This window comes from Thyridium curvatum (genome assembly GCF_004353045.1).
Source record: "Thyridium curvatum strain D216 chromosome Unknown NODE_74_length_206198_cov_80.914379, whole genome shotgun sequence".
NCBI classification, from domain to species: Eukaryota; Fungi; Ascomycota; class Sordariomycetes; order Thyridiales; family Thyridiaceae; genus Thyridium; species Thyridium curvatum.
Genome location: NW_022156829.1, coordinates 32,895 through 49,737, shown reverse-complemented (window position 1 = coordinate 49,737; position 16,843 = coordinate 32,895). Strand labels below are relative to the sequence as shown.

Sequence of the window (16,843 nt, the reverse complement as noted above, 5' to 3'; positions counted from 1 at the left end):
CAGCGCTCTCTCTCCTCCTCCACACAGAGATGCGCTTCGGCTCGAATCTGAGACCAGTGGGCGCTGCCGGGTCCCTAGTGGGACAAGGCAAGTCCCGCCCGCGCATCCGAGGGAGCAAAAAAGCAGCCAGCCAGACAGCCCGACCGAGAAAAAGCGTGGGGAGCTGCTGGGCTGAGAGGCTAGACTGGCGGAGCAAGCAGCAGCACGCACCAAGCTGGGTGCTGGGATTACCCGCTGTCTGCCCTCGTCATTTGTTTTGTTGTCCCACGCTTTGGTCTGGGCCCGCCGCACAGTAGCGCCTGCATGCCCCTCCCTCTCTGGCCGTTTTCGAGAGGGGAGCAGAGGGAGAAGAGTGACTGGGAGCCCGGTAACCCCTCACTCACTCACTCACTCGGTGGGCCACTTCCTACTGCGTGGGGTGTTGATGGTGCCTGTCGCTGCCGCTGTCACTGCCACTGCCACTGTCATATGAGGACAGAACGGGTGCCTCTCGGTCTCATCTCCACCAGTCTCTCCGCAAGTACCGGCCCACCATACCTATATCGAGGCCTCATTATTGCACCGTACGCCGTCACGTCGGAGTCTGGTGCTGGGATTTCTGGTGTGATCCATCATCACCCATCCATTCGCCCAAGGGAGACACACGGACCACCGAAGCATCCAGACAAACACATCAGGAAGCCCTTCGCCGTTTCAGCTGCTCCAGGTACCTTTTGTGGGCGGTGGTGCAATCGGACTGCCTTTTGCCAAGCTTGGGTACTTGAGCCAAGGGAGGTCGAGGCATCGCCTGCAATACATCTCGTCTCCTGTGCTCTCTCTCCCTTCATACAGAGGAAGAGACGAGGACAGAGTTCACTCCTGCTGGATACCTACCTAGCCCATCTGGATCTGGACGACCCGACTCGCATCGCGCTACTGTAGGCTTCCTCTGGCAAGTGCTGCAGCCTAATAAGCACCAACTCTGCACTCCCGGAAGAAGCTCCGCCTTCTTGACTATTTACTTTCGAGTACCCTCTGGACGAAGCGTCGGCCGTCACCCACAGCAACCTTGAACCCACCGAGGCGAGCCGTCCACCCAGCTTCACCGCATCTATGGCAAATACCCAATCCACATCCCTGCTTTGCGCCCAATCCCGCCAGCGCTGATTTTCTTGCCTGCAAGGGTGCAAGAGGGGTGGTGCCCGGCCAAGGAACGACACACCTCTTTTGAGACAAATATTCTGCCGGGCCATCACGGTGCAAATCCGCTCTTCATCGCCCTTCTTGCTTGCCTGCTGGCCCTGCCAAAACAACAGCGTCTTCGGAGCCAAATCCAGGTTTGCCTGTAAGCCCCGGCATCATCAGCAGATCAATTTCTCAGAGCTCCGCCCGTCGCACATCTGCTCGGCACACACAAGAAAGAGGGACCATAATCTTTGCCCGGGGGACTTTTGCACAACAGGGCAGTGGACACGACAAGTCTCACAGACCGCACACACACACACACACAAGCTCGTCGCCCGCCTGCTCTCAGACTCTCCTCCCACACAAAAATTCCTCGGCGCCCCTCATTTGCGACACTGCGCACTTCTGCACACCCATACCATTTCCTCGTTTGCGCGCGATCCCACATTCGACAAAGTCGCTGACATCCATCCGCCTCACTCCCTCACCTGGTCACCGGGACTGTTCCTTAATATCGCTTTGGGCCTAGACTTTTGACCGCCTCTTACTTTTTTACCCAGGATTGCCTTTGCTCCGATCCTCTGTGCAGGTTGTCGCGAGTGAAGGGCGCTCCCCGCAGATCCCAATCCAATGTCGTGAGTTACGACCCGTAGAGAAACAGATTGCTTTTGATTTTCTTTTACTACTATTTCCTTCCGTTTACCGGTTTCACTTTTGTTCTTCAAGCATACATACCAAACAACAAGATCGCGCTACAGTGCTGGTCCATCTTGCTAACATTGCACCGTGCTCAAGGGGAAGTCGCGCTACAGCGAGCAACCAGCCGATATCGACCAGCTCATCGCGGTCACATTCCGTCTCAGAGGAAGAAAGACATCTGGGCCGCGGACACCATCATCACGGATACCCGAGCTCGGCTGAAGGCGAGGACCACTCCAGCTGGGACGACGACGAGATTTACGACGACGACGACGAACCGTCCGACGACATTGAACCCTCAGACTCGGCGTCGGCCAGTGCAGATCTCCGCCCTCCTCCCCGTCACGCTCCCCACAGACCACCGCAGCGGCACCCCTCACGACGCCACTCGCGGCCCCCGGTCCAGCAATTTGCATATCGGGCACCCAACCCGCCCCCGATGAGCAGCGACCCGTCTGACGACTACGGTGCCCCGCCTTTTGGCGGCCGTGGCTACGGCCCTCCTGGCAGCCACTACTACGGCGGCGGCCACGCGGGACCAGGCTACGCACCGAGCCATGTAGGAGGCGGCTATGCGCCCCCGAGCCACTACGGCCGAAGTGCCCAGCAGATGGTGCACTACAACAACGGCTACGGCAGCAATCCGTTCGCGCCCATGTCGAACGGCAGTGGAGCAGGCTACTTTGGCGGCGGCGACCCGCGGTCTCCCTACGACATGGTGCCCTACGGACAGCAGGGATTCTACGGTGGCGGCCCTGGCTACCAACCCGGTCTCCCGCCGCACATGCAACCATACTACCAAGTACCCCCTCCGCCGCCCACCGAGGCCCCAGCTCCTCCGCAGACTCCGGCACCTCCACCGGAGCCGAAGCCGGACCCGGAAATGGAGAAGATCAAGGCCCAGCTCGAGCTCTACAAGAGCGAGCAGGCCAAGAAGGAAGAGGCCCAGAAGCAGAAAGAATTGGAAGACAAGATTAGGAGAGATGCCGAAGACGCGTTCCAACGGCGCATGGACGAGATGAGGAAAGCGCAAGAGGAGGCCAAGAAGGAGATTGAGAAGGCAAAGGCGGATGCCGAGCGCGCGGCGAGGGACCGGATAGAGGCCGAGCGCAAGGCAGAAGAGGAGAGGCGGAAGCTCCACGAGGAAGCCATGGCTCGCGTCGAGCGCGAGGCCCGAGACAAGATCGAGGCGGAGCGGAAAGCCGACGAGGAGCGGAAGAAGCGCGAGGCCGAGGCCGCCGCCATCGCCGAGGCGGCGATGAAGGCCAAGATCGAGGCGGCCGAAGCGGCGGCCAAGGCCAAGGTCGAGGCCGCCATCAAGGCGGAAGAGGAGGCCAAGGCGGCGGCCGCCAAGAAGGCCGCCGAAGAGGCCGAGTGGCGCAAGAAGCTCGAGGAGGAGGCCAAGCTCAAGGCCGAGATCGACGCGAGGACGAAGCTCGAGGCCGAGAAGAAGGCGGCCGAGGACGCTGCCAAGGCCGAGGCGGACAAGAAGGCCGCGGAGGAGGCGCTCAAGAAGCGGCTCATGGAGGAGGCGCAGGCCAAGGCGACCGAGGAGGTCACCAAGAAGGACAAGGCGCCCATCAAGTTCAAGGACGCCGTAGGACGGAAGTTCAGCTTCCCCTTCCACCTATGTCAGACGTGGGCTGTAAGTTGTCCATCACCCCAAATTCCTTCTGAATCATGTGCTGATTATCTATTCGTTGCTGCTAGGGTATGGAGGAGCTCATCAAGCAGGCCTTCCTCCACGTCGACGTCATCGGCCCGCATGTCCAGGAGGGCCACTACGACCTCATCGGCCCCAACGGCGAGATCATCTTGCCGACGGTCTGGGAGAAGGTCGTGGAGCCGGACTGGGCCATCACGATGCACATGTGGCCCATGGACAAGGTGCCGCTGCGCGGCCACCCGCCGCACCCGGGCGGCGTCCCGCCTCACCCGGGGATGCACGGCGGGGGCGGCAGACCGCACGGGGCGATGCACGGCATGCGCATGCCGTTCATGCCGCAGGGGGTCAGGCCTCCGGGCAGGGGGCCGGGCCCCGTGCCGCCGCCCAACTGGGGCACCAACATGCGGCCCATGTCGGGGATCCCGAGCCAGATGAGGGGCAACATCGAGGTCATGACCGTCGAGCCGGGCGACAAGAAGAAGAAGAAGAGCGGGTCCAAGAAGAGCGGCGGGGGCATCCTGGGGGGCATGTTTGGGCCGCCGCCTAAGAAGTCGTCGAGCAAGAAGTAAGTCTTCTCTCTTTCTCTCCCGTTCTCTCACTTGAGGGTGTGATCTGTCGGGCCATGTCTTCGTGGGGGAATTTGGTCGTGAAGGATGTGTTGCAGAGGGTTTTGTCGCGTGAATGATCTTTGATGGCTGACTTGTGATCTGTTTGTGTGTTGTAGGAAGCCCAAATAAACTCGACGACCGGGTGATGAGGACCACGGAGATATATGACGAGACTTCTTATCTTGTTATTCATGTTCTATGCATACACCTGCTGTTTCTTCTTGGATGACCGGGCTTGGTTGGGACTTGGTTGGGACACTCTGGAATGCGGTTTTTTCTCCAAGTCGTTTTTTAAAACGTTGATATCCCCCCCTTTTTTGTTTGCAACTTTTGGTTCTAGTTCATGACGAAGCACTGTTATTTACCTACTTGTTTTGACTTTTGTTACGATTGCATTGTTCTGCGGAGTATGTTAATATGACTTCCGGCTGGTGGGGGGGCGGGGAAGCGGAAAGCTACTTGTATGGTCGAGGCGTGCGTGGTGGGCTGGTTGGTTGTTGGGGGGAGGAGCGTACACATTAACAAACATATCGGGCTTTTATTTTTATTATTTCTTCTACCAACGAGGACAACGTGGCGATTTCATGCTTTTGAGAGAGAAGCCGGGATGGGCACGGACGTACTCGAGCTGTGTGGACAGACTCACAAGCTCGTGTATCTTGACGTCCAGTTTCCTAGCCATCGTCTACTTTTGGAGAGCGATTCTTTGCTATGAGCAGACTACTACTTTGCGTCCATTGGGTTCGGCTCCGCTCCATTCTTAGAAGATCTTTTATGTATCCAGCGTCTAGCGAGTGTTTTGGCTTTCTGGGGGTTTTTGTTGTTTTTCATGCAATACAGAGTTACAAAGAATGGACGTTCATCTGATTGCCTTTTGGTGTTGTTCAGGCATGTTTTGTCGTGCTTGATACCAGTGTCAACCAGTACTGCGCAGGTATTCTGGTCTGGTTTGAAGTAAGTGGTGGGATCTATACCTGGATTCTAAACTGTCTATCCTTGTCTATTCGACTCGTAGTATGCAGTGTTTGTACAGTAGAGCGCACGCACTCTTGACATGCCTTTTCCCCTTCAATATCTTACATCGGGGGCAGTCTGCCGGGCTCTAACTCGGTACTCATACACCATGACAGCCCCCTTCTATTCGCTTTTTTTATACTGGTACACACCTATTCACCCCGTTCTTCCCCAATCTGCCATGCCTCCTCACAACTTGGAACCAGCACCACCCCCTGCAGGCCCCAGCTTCTCCCGCGCCCGCTTCTCAAAGGCCTCGATCATCAGCTTGGCGATCTCCTCGCCGAACTGGCCGGTCGCGAGCTGGAAGACGGGGTTGGCGAACTTGTACCGGATGGCGAGCTCGACCCTCGTCGTCGTCATCGCCGCCACGCCGCCGGACTGCCTCCTCGCACCCGCACCAGAGCTCGCTGAAGAAGAAGAAGGAGGAGAAGAGGACTCGGACTCGGACTCGGCCGAAGATGACGGAATGACCCTCCACCGCGTGACGAGGCTCTCAAAGGTATCCCCCGGCCGGCTCTCGCGGGCCCGCCGCGCCTCGGCGTCGGCGTCGAGCCCGATGTCGCGCAGCTCCGAAGGAGAAAGCGTGGGGCTAGCGCGGCCCGAGACGGCCTCGACGACGTACGTGGCCGGGTGGCAGTACAGCCGCGAGGAGTAGGTCTGGGTCAGGGGCCCGTAGCCGACGGTCAGGGTGCCGCGGCGGGGCCAGCGCCTCCCTCTTTTGCGCTGCTCTTGCTCCTGCTCCTGCCCGTGCTCGTGCTGCTGCTGGTGCTGGTGTGATTGTTGTTGGTGTTGGTGTTCGGTGGTGGCGGTGGGTGTGTCGACGGAGGCGGAAGTGGGGAGCGGGTCGGACCACTCCGTCACGCGGGAGGCGTGGCAGTGCGGCAGGAAGGAGGCGTAGGCGTCGACGTCGGCGATGAGGTCGTACAGCGGCGCGGGCGGGTAGGGCAGCGTGCGGGTGACGGTTATGGTCTGGCCGCCGCCCGAGGAGGAGGAGGTGGACGAGGACGGGTTGAGGGCGGCGGCGACGGCGGAGGGGAGGGAGAAGAACGGCCGCCTGCTGCTGCCGCCGTGGGCGCAGGCGAGGAGCGGCCGCCGGCTGGGGAGGAGGAGGACGCGCGGCGGCATCGTCGGTTGGTGGCGGAGGGGGAGTAAGGTGGGCGATATCTACGTCTTATCCTATCGCATTGCGTGTGAGAGGGACTGGTGTGCTGATCTGGTGACCGTAAAGATTGGAATGAGTGTGAGGTTTGTGCGTGAATGAATGAATGAATTGGGTCAATTAAGAGACATGGTGTTTTGTCGCGCGCAGAATGTCCCTTCCGACAAAAAAGAATCCACGATGTCATTGACGGCATCCCATTCCCCCAAGGAAAAATGGAGTAATACTTGTCAAAGCGTGAAGCTCCACCTTACTTACCGTATTAGTGAACTCCTACCTGATCCAAGAGATGCTCCGAAAAGAGGATCCCCACTGTCTGTCTCCCCCGTCTTACACAAACCGGCGGTCGAGGCGCAGATGCCGATGCGCGTGACGCTTTCTGCGTCGGAGCTGATGTGCGGCATTTTGAGGATAATGTTCTCGATGGTAGCTGACACGGAGATGCTGGAGCACTAAAAGCTGGCACCTTGGTTGGGTTTTTGCGGGGGAACAGAGGTCTCAAGTCCTCTAACCTGCTACCGCCGCCGCCGCTATTGCTTCCCAGAGCTGTAGCAACCTTTTAATCTATCCTGTCTTTCAGAATGCCAACAGACTCCGAAGGCGTCGCCAGGTTGTACGGCAACATGGCCGAGTACGAGAGCACTCGGCTCGCAACCCACCCGATGGAGCGCGAGCTCACCCTGCGGTCCATCCGCCACTGGCTAGCCGCCTCCGTCTCTGCGCCTCCCACAGCCGCCTCGTCGTCCAGGCGGCGCATCGCGGACGTGGGCGGCGGACCCGGCAAGCTGGCTTTCGCCCTCGCCGACGACGGGTGCCACGTAGACCTCGTCGACCTGAGCCCCGGCCTGATCGAGCTCGCGAGGGCCGAGCAGCAGGAGCGCGCCGCCGCCGCCGCCGGCAGCAGACCGCTCCTCGCCAGCATCGCCGTGGGCAACGCCCTGGGCGGGCCTCCAGCGGCGCTGCCGCAGGGCTCCTACGACGCGGTCCTGCTCCTCGGGCCGCTCTATCACCTCCTGGACGAGGCGGAGCGCAGACGGGCGGTAGAGAACGCGTGCCGCCTCGCGAAGCCCCGGACGGGCCTCGTCTTCTGCGCGTTTGTGAGCAAGGAGGCGCACCTGAGGGACATTGCTGTGCGCGACCCGGCGAGGATCGTGGAGCAGAGGGACTTCTACGCCAAATATGTCTGCAATACCTACTCGTCGCATTGAACTACGTGCTCTACTGCACATGCTAACCGTGGCTTTTTTTCTCTTTGCCCTAGTTACTCGACGGCCATTACCAAAGGTCCCAGGCATCTCACCCAGTTCAATCGTTCCACACCAGCAGTCGGTACGTCCGCGACTTTTTTGCACGCCACTTTGTCGACACGGCTGACCTCGTCGAACTGCGCTCTACCGAGGGAATTCTGGGCGGCGGACTCGACGCCAAGCTGGTCGATGCCGGTGACGAGATCGTGCAGGCATGGGCCGACCTGCTGTTTGAGAAGTACTCGGTGAACGAAGAGCACCTTGGGTGTGCCGACCATCTGCTTGCAGTTTTGCGTAGAAGATAGGCCGTCCCTCGAGTGATCCTTGGTGTGCTTGTATTAGCCATTCCTCTACAACAACTCGGTTTAGGTCTGCATGCATATGTCCTTGTCAGGCTGGAGCATGAAACACTGTTGCCTGCGTCTTATATATCGGGACGGAGCCGAATAAGTCTGTCCTTAATAAGCTTTTTCTTTTCGAGATTTTGGCACTCTGGGACCCTGGAATCCCTGCAATGGCAATGCGGAGCCCGCAGCACCCGCAACGCCCAATGAGCGGCAGCGGTGGCGCCGCCGATTCGTGTGTCTCAAACTGGGCCGCCCATTCGTCAGCCTCCGTCCATCACCCTCGTCCTTCTTACTCTCGAGGCGAAGGATTCACATACACCTCACTTTAGCACTCTCTCTCCTCTCCGTCCTCTCCTCAAAGTGCCCTCTCTACCGCATTGTCCGACAATGGCACCAGGCGTGCCCTACGGATCTCGGTAGCTTTGACTCTGACGCACAGAGGAACGAGTACCTCATAGGCGGCGAAATCGTGTAAATCAAACATCGCTTCCGGAGCAGCCGCTGCGCGGGGTCTGTTCTCAATATATCTATACGAAGGCGACACAACTCCAACTTCCCTCGGTTCACACCATCTAGAACCAACCCAATCTCCCTCCGAAACCATCCATACTCGACCCAAGTACACGCAGTAGAAAAGAAGAAGAAACAAAAGAAAAAGTCCCATCCGCAATGGGCAACCAAACCCACCCAGTCGACTCCACCGTCGAGGAGGACCAGGACCTCGAGCAGCAGCGCCGCCACACCACCGCCCACGCCGCCTCCTCCTCCTCAGGCAACATCGAGCCAGACGACCCCATCGCGCCCTCCGCAGCCCCCGACGGCGCCGCCCTCTCCGAGCTCGAGCAGGACAGCCGGCCCTCGACCCCGCGCTTCATCCAGGACGAAGGCTCCTGGAAGCGCTGGAAGTGGGTGCCCTACCCCGTCCGCCGCGCCCTCCGCGCCGCCGCCCGCTGGGCCCAGGGCCCCCCCGACGGCGGCCGGCCCTGGCGCATCCACCCGATCTTCCCGGAGGTGCAGCACTGGCCCATCAAGCTGCTCGACCGGCGCGTGCCCAGGCGCCGCCACCGCGCCGGCCTCGTGGTCCTGTGGCTCGGCCTCTGGCTCATGACCTTCGCGCTGGTGATGCGCGCGGGCCTGCAGGCGACCGAGATCGCCGGGTGGGGGGAGCCCGGCGACATCGGCTGCGGCAACACGTACTGGGTCTCGGGCAACGGGTGCGGCGTCAACGGCAACGACTGCCGGCCCTTCAACGGCAGCGGCTTCGCCTTCCGCTGCCCCTCGAGCTGCCTGAGCTACCAGGTGCTCAACCCGCGCGCCGTCGGCGACCAAGAGATCAACTACGCGCCCTTGATCATCGGCGGGCCCCCCCGCGCCGACTCGGACGCCGCGCCCGTCTACCGCGGCGACTCGTTCATCTGCGCCGCCGCCGTGCACGCGGGCGTCATATCCAACGCCCGCGGCGGCTGCGGCGTCGTCTCCCTCGTCGGCCAGCAGAGCGGCTTCGTCGCCTCGGTGCGCAACGGCGCCAGCAGCTTCGGCTTCGACTCGTACTTCCCGCTGTCCTTCACCTTCGAGGAGGGCATCGACTGCGAGGCCTCGGACAACCGCTGGGCCCTTTTGGGAGTCTCTGTCGCCTTCTCCATCGTCTTCTCCATCTTCGTCTCCTCGCCCGCCCTCTTCTTCTTCAGCATCTTCTCGGGCGTCTTCTGGCACGTGGGGCTCGCGTCGGACCCGCCCCCGCACAGCACCGTGCCGGCCCTGCTGTCCAACCTGCTCGGCAAGTACCTGCCCGCCATGCTGGCCGCCTGGGTCATCTACGACCGCATGGGCGTCCGGAGGGCGCTGACGGGCCTCACGGCGCAGCTCGAGAAGACCTTCTTCTGGCTCGGCGCCTGCTGGTTCGGCGCCCTCGAGAACGTCTCCTTCTCCTGGATCCCCATCTCGCGCCTGACCTCGCACGACCTGAACCAGCAGCCCGGCGCCAAAGCCGCGCTCGCCTTCATCGTCATCATCCTGGTGTGCGTCGCCGCCTCCCAGATCTGGTACTTCCGGCAGGAGGCGCGCCTGGTGAAATACCTGCAGCTCTACGTGCTCTTCGTCGCGGGCCTGCTGCTCATGCTCGCGCTGCCGGACCTCAACCTGCGCATCCACCACTACATCCTCGCGCTGCTGCTCCTGCCCGGCACGAGCATGCAGACGCGGCCCTGCCTGCTGTACCAGGGCCTCCTCGTCGGCCTCTTCATCAACGGCGTCACGCGCTGGGGGTGGGACTCGATCCTGCAGACCGCCTACGCCCTGCAGGGCGACTCGCAGACGGGCTCGCCGCTGCCCGACATCGCCGAGCCCGTCATCAGCCTCGCCTCTTCTGCCGCCACGGCCGCTGCTGCCACGGGGGTAGCGGCGGCGGCGGCGGCGGCGGCGAACCTGTCCACCATCACCTTCACGTGGGGCCCGCCGCCGCCCGGCCCGCGCTACGACGGCATCAGCGTCCTCGTCAACGACGTCGAGCGCTTCCGGCACTACTTTGCCGACGGCGAGGACATCCAGGCCCTCTCCGCCGTAGACGGCAGGAACGACAGCGACACCGAGAACAAGTTCGTCTGGCGGCGCCGCGCGGGCGAGCGCGTCAACGAGTACTTCCGCTTCGCGTACATGGAGGGCAGCCAGAGCTGGGACTACACCAAGGCCGGCGTCTGGAACGAGGGCGGCGAGTGGGTCGAGATGAAGGCCGGGCCGTCGAGGGTGAAAGCCCGCCGCGGCCTGGAGAAGAGCCGAGGTGGCGGCGCGTGGAAGGTCGAGGGGGAGAGGAGCGAGTTGTGAATTTTTTGTTCTTTGTTGTGTGTGAGGAGCTCAGGTACAAATGGGAATGGGGAATATGGGAATGGAATGGAATGGATAATTAGACTTGGTTTTGGTAGAAAGGAAGTGAGTGAATGCGAGACGGTCAGACGGGAAGACTTTGAATGGCGTTTTCTCTAAGCGTGTTTGGTTTGATATTACAAGTACAAACGAGGGCTGTATAGGCAGGCTTGTTCATGATAGTCATCACGCATATATTCAGATATCCCAATACTCGGCACCACAGAGCGTATCAAACAACCTTGTTGTCTCTTTTCGTATCTCACACAGCGATGGGGACGCATGACCTGTCTCTCTAGCATATTTGCCTGGCACAACCGTTGACCAAGAACTCTCTCCCATTTCATCAAAGACAAACACGCCTCATTGCTAAGAGAACAAATATGTTGGTATCCAAATATTCAAATTCCGAACCTTGCCCAACTCCAGCGCGGAAGAAATGCCACCAGAGTCAGAAAAAGTTACGCTTTCGTTACATCATTCAGCTCGCACTTGTTATCTGCGTGCGGTTGTCTCCCTCCTGTTCTCTGTTCCCGTCCTCCCTCTCTTCCTCCTCTATCCCGCACACCAATTCCTCCGCCGCCATTTCCCCATCCGACTTTCTAGCTTCTTGTCTGATGTGTCAAGGCCGGTCTAAAAGTACAAATCACTCAAATGGCTCTCTCTCTATCATCTTTGTCTGTTGCCGCACATCTTTTCGGAAAGCGTAGCCCCGTCCCTACGAGTAACACACCTCTTGTGCTACCTCGAGGACCACATCGTGCACTCACAATGCAAATCAGTCATCCTCATCAACGATCATGACACCTCCTCGCCCTCGGCCTCTTCCCTAAACTTGATCCCGCCCTCGACCCTCACGCCGTCGCGCACCCACTCCGTGCCGCCCACCTTATCCAGCGGCCACCGGCTGCGCGCCCTCTTCAGCAGGTTCTCGGTGATCTCCATGGCCCCCAGCAGGCCCTTGGCCTCAAATTTCTTGACGTCGCCCTCGTGGTCGCCGTCCTCGCCCGCGTACTCGACCCAGCGCCACTCCACCCGGGCGATGCGGTGGCTCGTGCGGCTGCGCATGCGGTGGGCGTCGCTCATGCCCGGGTGGGGATCAAAGGGCAGACGCGATTCTAGTAGCGCATACAGCAGCACACCGAGCGACCAGGCGTCAATGGCCTTCCCGTCGTAAGGCTGACCCATAATCACTTCCGGCGCCGCGTAGTCGTCGGATCCGCAGCGAGTCTCGAGCTTCTCGTCGTCTGCAACACGCCTCGACAGCCCCATGTCTGTCAGCGTGGAGACACTATAGGGATACGTTGCCCAGTCTATTGACGGATCGGCGAGGTCGGCGGGTGGTATATTGACAAGGACATCTGCGCAGTTGGGTTAACATTTACATCAGAGATCTTGATAAGGGGCCGTGGTGACTTACTCTCTAGCTTGATGTCTCGATGAACAATCCGCCTCTCGTGTAGGTACTTGACGGCGCCGACAAGCTCGGAGAATATCCTCCTGAGCAGGGGCGGAGTGAGAAGCTCACGGTGCGCCGTCGCCACATCAAAGAGATCACCGCCGGGGCAGTAACTCAGCACGAGGATCGCCCGCGTGGCTTCGATATTCCACGCCTTGAGGTGTATCAACGAGGGGTGATTTATGGACTGCATGATGTCGAGCTCTCGTTTCAAGCTCATCTCGATGCGATCCTCTGACGCACCGCCCTTTGGCCCGTGCTCGCAGACTTTGACAGCGACTAGTGTCCGCGGGGGGTACTTGTTATGTAGCTCTGGCGTCAACAGACCCTCCGACAGCGTTGTACTTTCATCGTCGGCCGGCGATACCTGGCTCGTAGCCAGCATCACGCGGCTAAAAGTACCCTGGCCGAGAGCCTTGACAGCTCTCCATCGGCGCTTCTTCCCGTCGAAGCGTCCTCGAGCTTCGAAATATTCATGGCGCTGCTTGTCGTCTGATGTCCGGCCGTCACCCGATGCTGAGTCGCTCGAGCGAAGAGAGGACTCGCTCGGAGGCGGGGTGGGCGGCTTCTCAACTGGGGTTAAGCCCCGAGCCTCGGAGAGGTGGGGCTCGCGCCGCATATGCGGCTCAAGGGTTTCTGAGCCAGCATCAACCTGCACATGAGAACCCGAGACGGTCACCATGCGCTTAGGAATGGCGAGCGGATCCGGGACATAGTCACTAACACTCCTGTTACGAGTATGAGGTTTGAAGGGATCAGAAGAGGCAGCTGCCGCATCGTCACCGGATGCAAGACCCGCGTAGGTCTTCCTCTTGATCTGATTCGCGAGAGCTGCGGAGATGGACTCGCCCGTGCTAGTCACGAGGACCGCGCCCTCGGAGGGCGTAATCATGACAGGCGCGTCTCGGGAGGGAGGGCGACCAAACTTCTTCCATGGGCCCGGCGAGTCGCTCGAGAGCAGCGGGGAAGGTAGCGGGGTTACGTCGCCCATGGCAGTGATGACCGGACTCGGAACGGTCGAGCTTGCGGCCGAGTAGCCACCAAACGCGGCTTTGAGGCTCGGTGTGCGCGAGATTGGCTTGAGCGAAGAGCTCGACGGCTGGCGGTGCAGGGTCAAGTTTGAAGGCCGATGCGAGCCAGGAGTGCCGGTCGCGGTGCTATTGAGGCTATCCGTCCGCGGGGGAGGTCCGGGGTGGAAATCGGTGAGGATGCGTAGAGCGTTGCTGCTGAGAGGGCTGCGCTGATAACGCGCCGGCTCTTCGGCGCCGGACAGATCTAACCTCTGGGGTGTCGACGGGCCCGGCGAGGTTTCGGGCAGTGGTGGTGACGGCGCTATGGTGTTTGTTCGGAACTGCAGTTGGCTGGTCGGGAACTGGGGCGGAGATACGTCGAAGGTGGGCGTGGGGAGGTCGGAGTCGATAGGAAGGGAAGAGTTGTTGTCACTCTTGGTGGTTTCTGTCGCATTGTGCCAGTTGGGCTGGTCTGCGGAGGCTTTTAGGTCGCGGTCATGTTGCTGTCGGTGGACGTCGCCTTGACTCTTGTCTGGAGACTGGGAGGGTGGTGGCCCTGAGGTCATGACTCCGTCGCACAGCGCTGCAGTGGGACCCCAAGCTCATATAACGGACGTCCAGGTAGTGGGTGTCTCGAGCCGACGAGTGAGAGACTAGGCGCGGCGGCGAAGAGGGTGGTTGCAGGGCTGGATGTGTACGCGGCGGAGCTGCAGATGACCGTATCCGGGGCAGGCAGGTCTGGGAAGGTGGCAGCGTTGGTGATTGGAAGGCTAACGTCAGAAAGGTGAGCAGAAATGTCGTGGGTCTGGCCTGGCCTTGCGGGGCCCAGTGTGCCAGATTTAATATAAAGCTTAACAGGTGTCGCAAGAAGCTTGTGCCCGAGCCTGTTAATTGCTACCTTTGGCTTGTCTTCTCGTACCGCCCTGGGAGAATCGGGAGGTGAAAGGTGGGCTGTGCGCGAACAGCAGGCAAGGCGGCGGCAGGCAGGCGGGCAGACTTCTCGTGCGATTGAGGCGTTTCCCGCGTTCGTTTTTTGCGAGCCGGCGGGCGGCGGCCATGCGTCAAAAGTAACGTAGCGAGCCGGGTGGGTTGTGGAGAGAATGCACTCTGTTTGGTGCTGGTATTGGTGTTGGGAGCGCCCCAGAGATGACCTCCCAAGTACTAGGCCGGTACCTGCTTCTGCGAGACAGACATGGGGTTAGCATCCCAATACCTTAGGCCAATCGGCGACTCGAGGACAAGAGCATTTCTGACTCTCTGGTTTGAGTCGACCAGAGCAGAAGACTAGCCTGTCTAGCGAGTAGCTTGGCCTTGTTGGTGGAGGCACTCACGAAGCTTGAAGGCCTAAATCTCCATCCCCCTGCCAGGTATTGCGAGCTGAGGGTCTAGCGGATCAGTACTTGGCGGCGAATATGTTATTTATCGCTGGATACCCACTTTGATATCGAAGAAAGCGCACCAAGCAGGTGTAATTTGACCAAGTCGAGAATGGCGCCGTGGATATTGATTGCGTCGAGTCAGGACTGCGGATCAGTGCCTCTGGACCATTTACCCTCCCCCCGCTGCGATTCACAGGTGCAAGACACAGTGATGTCAACAACGAGTCAAGCAGCCAATTGAAGCTGGCTGGGATGGCAGAGGAGGGAGCACGTGTCGGACGGCAGAACAGAGAACTCAAGCGATAGAATTGCCAGTGTGGTAAATGCTTAGGATGGTGATGATGATGATGATGAAGTAAGTCAACAACTCTAATTTGGGGAAGGACCCGACCCGCGAGCGCGACGCATGCTCCTCGTTCGAGGCAGGTGCGTGTGGGTGGAATGCACGCAAGCGCCTACCGCAATTGAGCAACCACGGGTCTCACTCAGCCTGTGCCTCATTTCAGCGCCTGCATAAGGTACATGCAGGTAGGAAGGTATCCAAGTAACATTGCTCACATACGTATCCTCACAGGCTCTCAGAGACACTTTTTCACGACGCACCCGCTAACGCCCATCGCCAAGTCGCTTGCAGCAGAGTGGATATTCGTATAAGATAGGTACCTACCATAAACCCGTGTTACACTGAACTGCTTGTATTGTACAAAGTAATAGACTCACAATTGGTTACCCACCACTTTAGGCACGCACAGTGCCTTTGTTAGGCACCTAGTTTTGGAAAAGGTCTTTTCCCAGCTTCATGATGGGCAACACACAGGCAATGATACCAGGACAACTCGATCTAGCCAATGATAAACTCTATTGTTCTAGGAATGCAACAATGTATTTTTATCATTCTTATATTGTATCTTGTGACCAGCTCTTGATGTGGCTTGTAACAATTGAGCCTCGTCTGACCGGGGGACAAACGCCTCCTATAATCTGAATCTGGTTTCTTCTGTGGTCTTGTCCTCAAGCTCATTGTCCCTAACTCAAGTGTGCTTGCCCAGGATCAAAGTAAACATTCAGACTATATCACTATCTCGACAGCAGTATCAGTGAGCAATATGTATGCCTGTGTATTTCTGAAACTCCCAGCTGGTTGAGGGTCAGTGAGACTCTGATATGGTTGATCTCCCCAGTGATCAGTTGCCATTGATCGATTGACTGTTTTTCGGGCCTATCAAGGGGCAAATATTTCCTTGCTTTGTGGACGCCAACTACACTTTCTTCTTTCTTCACTTTTGTCATATTATTGAAAGATATCTTTGTCAAATAGGATCCCTGTGGAAGCTGCAGATTATGTAAGATGCCAACGCAATCACCCGGCAGGCACCCACGTTTCACCGATCCCTCAAAATATCATCCTCAGCGACCGCGAGCCTCAACTCCAAAGTCCAAAGAAAATAACCTATGTCCTTGATCCTCTCGCTGTCTCTCTCTTACACACACACAAATCTTCAAAGACAACTTCATTCTCATGCCGCCAGTCGATTCCCTTCACTGCTACCGTTCAGTATATCACCATGACTGAGGCCGCCCCCCTCACGGCAGTGCGCGTCTCCTCCTCACCTGAGCCGCTTCCTTTGTTCAAATATGAAGCTCACGCACCTGGTATCCCGGACGAAGGTTACCTCATGATAAACTTGACACATGTCGTGCTGACCGCCACCGGTCTTGTTACGCTATGGCTCTTGGCCCTTTCGACGAAGCACGGTTACTTGAACACACTATATCGGATTGCAGCCAACAGAAGTCGCCGAGCAGAGTACACATACTACCTACGGGGCTGTGTGCAATACCACATGGCCCACGCTCGGTGGAGATTCAAGCTCATCACAAGCCACACTTGGTGGTATCTGGCATATGCTGCTGATTATGTGAGAGTATACTCCTGGTGGGCACTCTACCTCATGGAATGGGCGGGACAGTGGGCGTGGTATCTGGTCCTGTACTCATGGTTTCTCGTTCTGGTCACTCTGTGGAGGTTCCGTGTCGTCTGGGCACTCGATGGTATTGATCGATGGGGTTGGGATATCAAGAGGAAACTGCTCATTTCCTCATGAAAATCAAGCGATTCAATTCTTGTTGTTGTTTTTTTCGAAAGCGCGGAACAGCATCTGTTTTTACCTGCTGTACTTACTGTCTTATCCAAACGTCTATGTCAAGCATGATCAAAGATAGATAATG

At 58.7% G+C, this 16,843-nt stretch overlaps 6 protein-coding genes across 6 annotated transcripts; 4 read left to right on the top strand and 2 right to left on the bottom strand.

The window, feature by feature from the left end:
• Positions 1–1,794: 1,794 nt before the first annotated feature.
• Positions 1,795–4,098, top strand: E0L32_009784 (uncharacterized protein; the record flags this gene model as incomplete). Its single annotated transcript, XM_031144785.1, has 3 exons — positions 1,795–1,799; positions 1,960–3,508; positions 3,574–4,098. 3 exons carry the CDS (start codon positions 1,795–1,797, stop codon positions 4,096–4,098), a joined length of 2,079 nt encoding a protein of 692 aa, XP_030990433.1.
• A 1,242-nt stretch (positions 4,099–5,340) lies between these two features.
• E0L32_009783 (uncharacterized protein) lies at positions 5,341–6,279 on the bottom strand (the record flags this gene model as incomplete). The annotated part of the gene is made up of 1 exon (XM_031144784.1): positions 5,341–6,279. The coding sequence occupies one exon, from the start codon at positions 6,277–6,279 to the stop codon at positions 5,341–5,343; it is 939 nt and encodes a 312-aa protein (XP_030990432.1).
• A 615-nt stretch (positions 6,280–6,894) lies between these two features.
• Positions 6,895–7,865, top strand: E0L32_009782 (uncharacterized protein; the record flags this gene model as incomplete). Its single annotated transcript, XM_031144783.1, has 2 exons — positions 6,895–7,494; positions 7,575–7,865. 2 exons carry the CDS (start codon positions 6,895–6,897, stop codon positions 7,863–7,865), a joined length of 891 nt encoding a protein of 296 aa, XP_030990431.1.
• Positions 7,866–8,576: 711 nt separating this feature from the next.
• E0L32_009781 (uncharacterized protein) lies at positions 8,577–10,727 on the top strand (the record flags this gene model as incomplete). Its single annotated transcript, XM_031144782.1, has 1 exon — positions 8,577–10,727. The coding sequence occupies one exon, from the start codon at positions 8,577–8,579 to the stop codon at positions 10,725–10,727; it is 2,151 nt and encodes a 716-aa protein (XP_030990430.1).
• Positions 10,728–11,564: 837 nt separating this feature from the next.
• On the bottom strand, positions 11,565–14,429 carry E0L32_009780 (uncharacterized protein; the record flags this gene model as incomplete). The annotated part of the gene is made up of 4 exons (XM_031144781.1): positions 11,565–12,127; positions 12,187–13,791; positions 13,851–14,352; positions 14,409–14,429. The coding sequence occupies 4 exons, from the start codon at positions 14,427–14,429 to the stop codon at positions 11,565–11,567; spliced, it is 2,691 nt and encodes an 896-aa protein (XP_030990429.1).
• Positions 14,430–16,179: 1,750 nt separating this feature from the next.
• On the top strand, positions 16,180–16,719 carry E0L32_009779 (uncharacterized protein; the record flags this gene model as incomplete). Its single annotated transcript, XM_031144780.1, has 1 exon — positions 16,180–16,719. One exon carries the CDS (start codon positions 16,180–16,182, stop codon positions 16,717–16,719), a length of 540 nt encoding a protein of 179 aa, XP_030990428.1.
• Between the last annotated feature and the right edge of the window lie 124 nt (positions 16,720–16,843).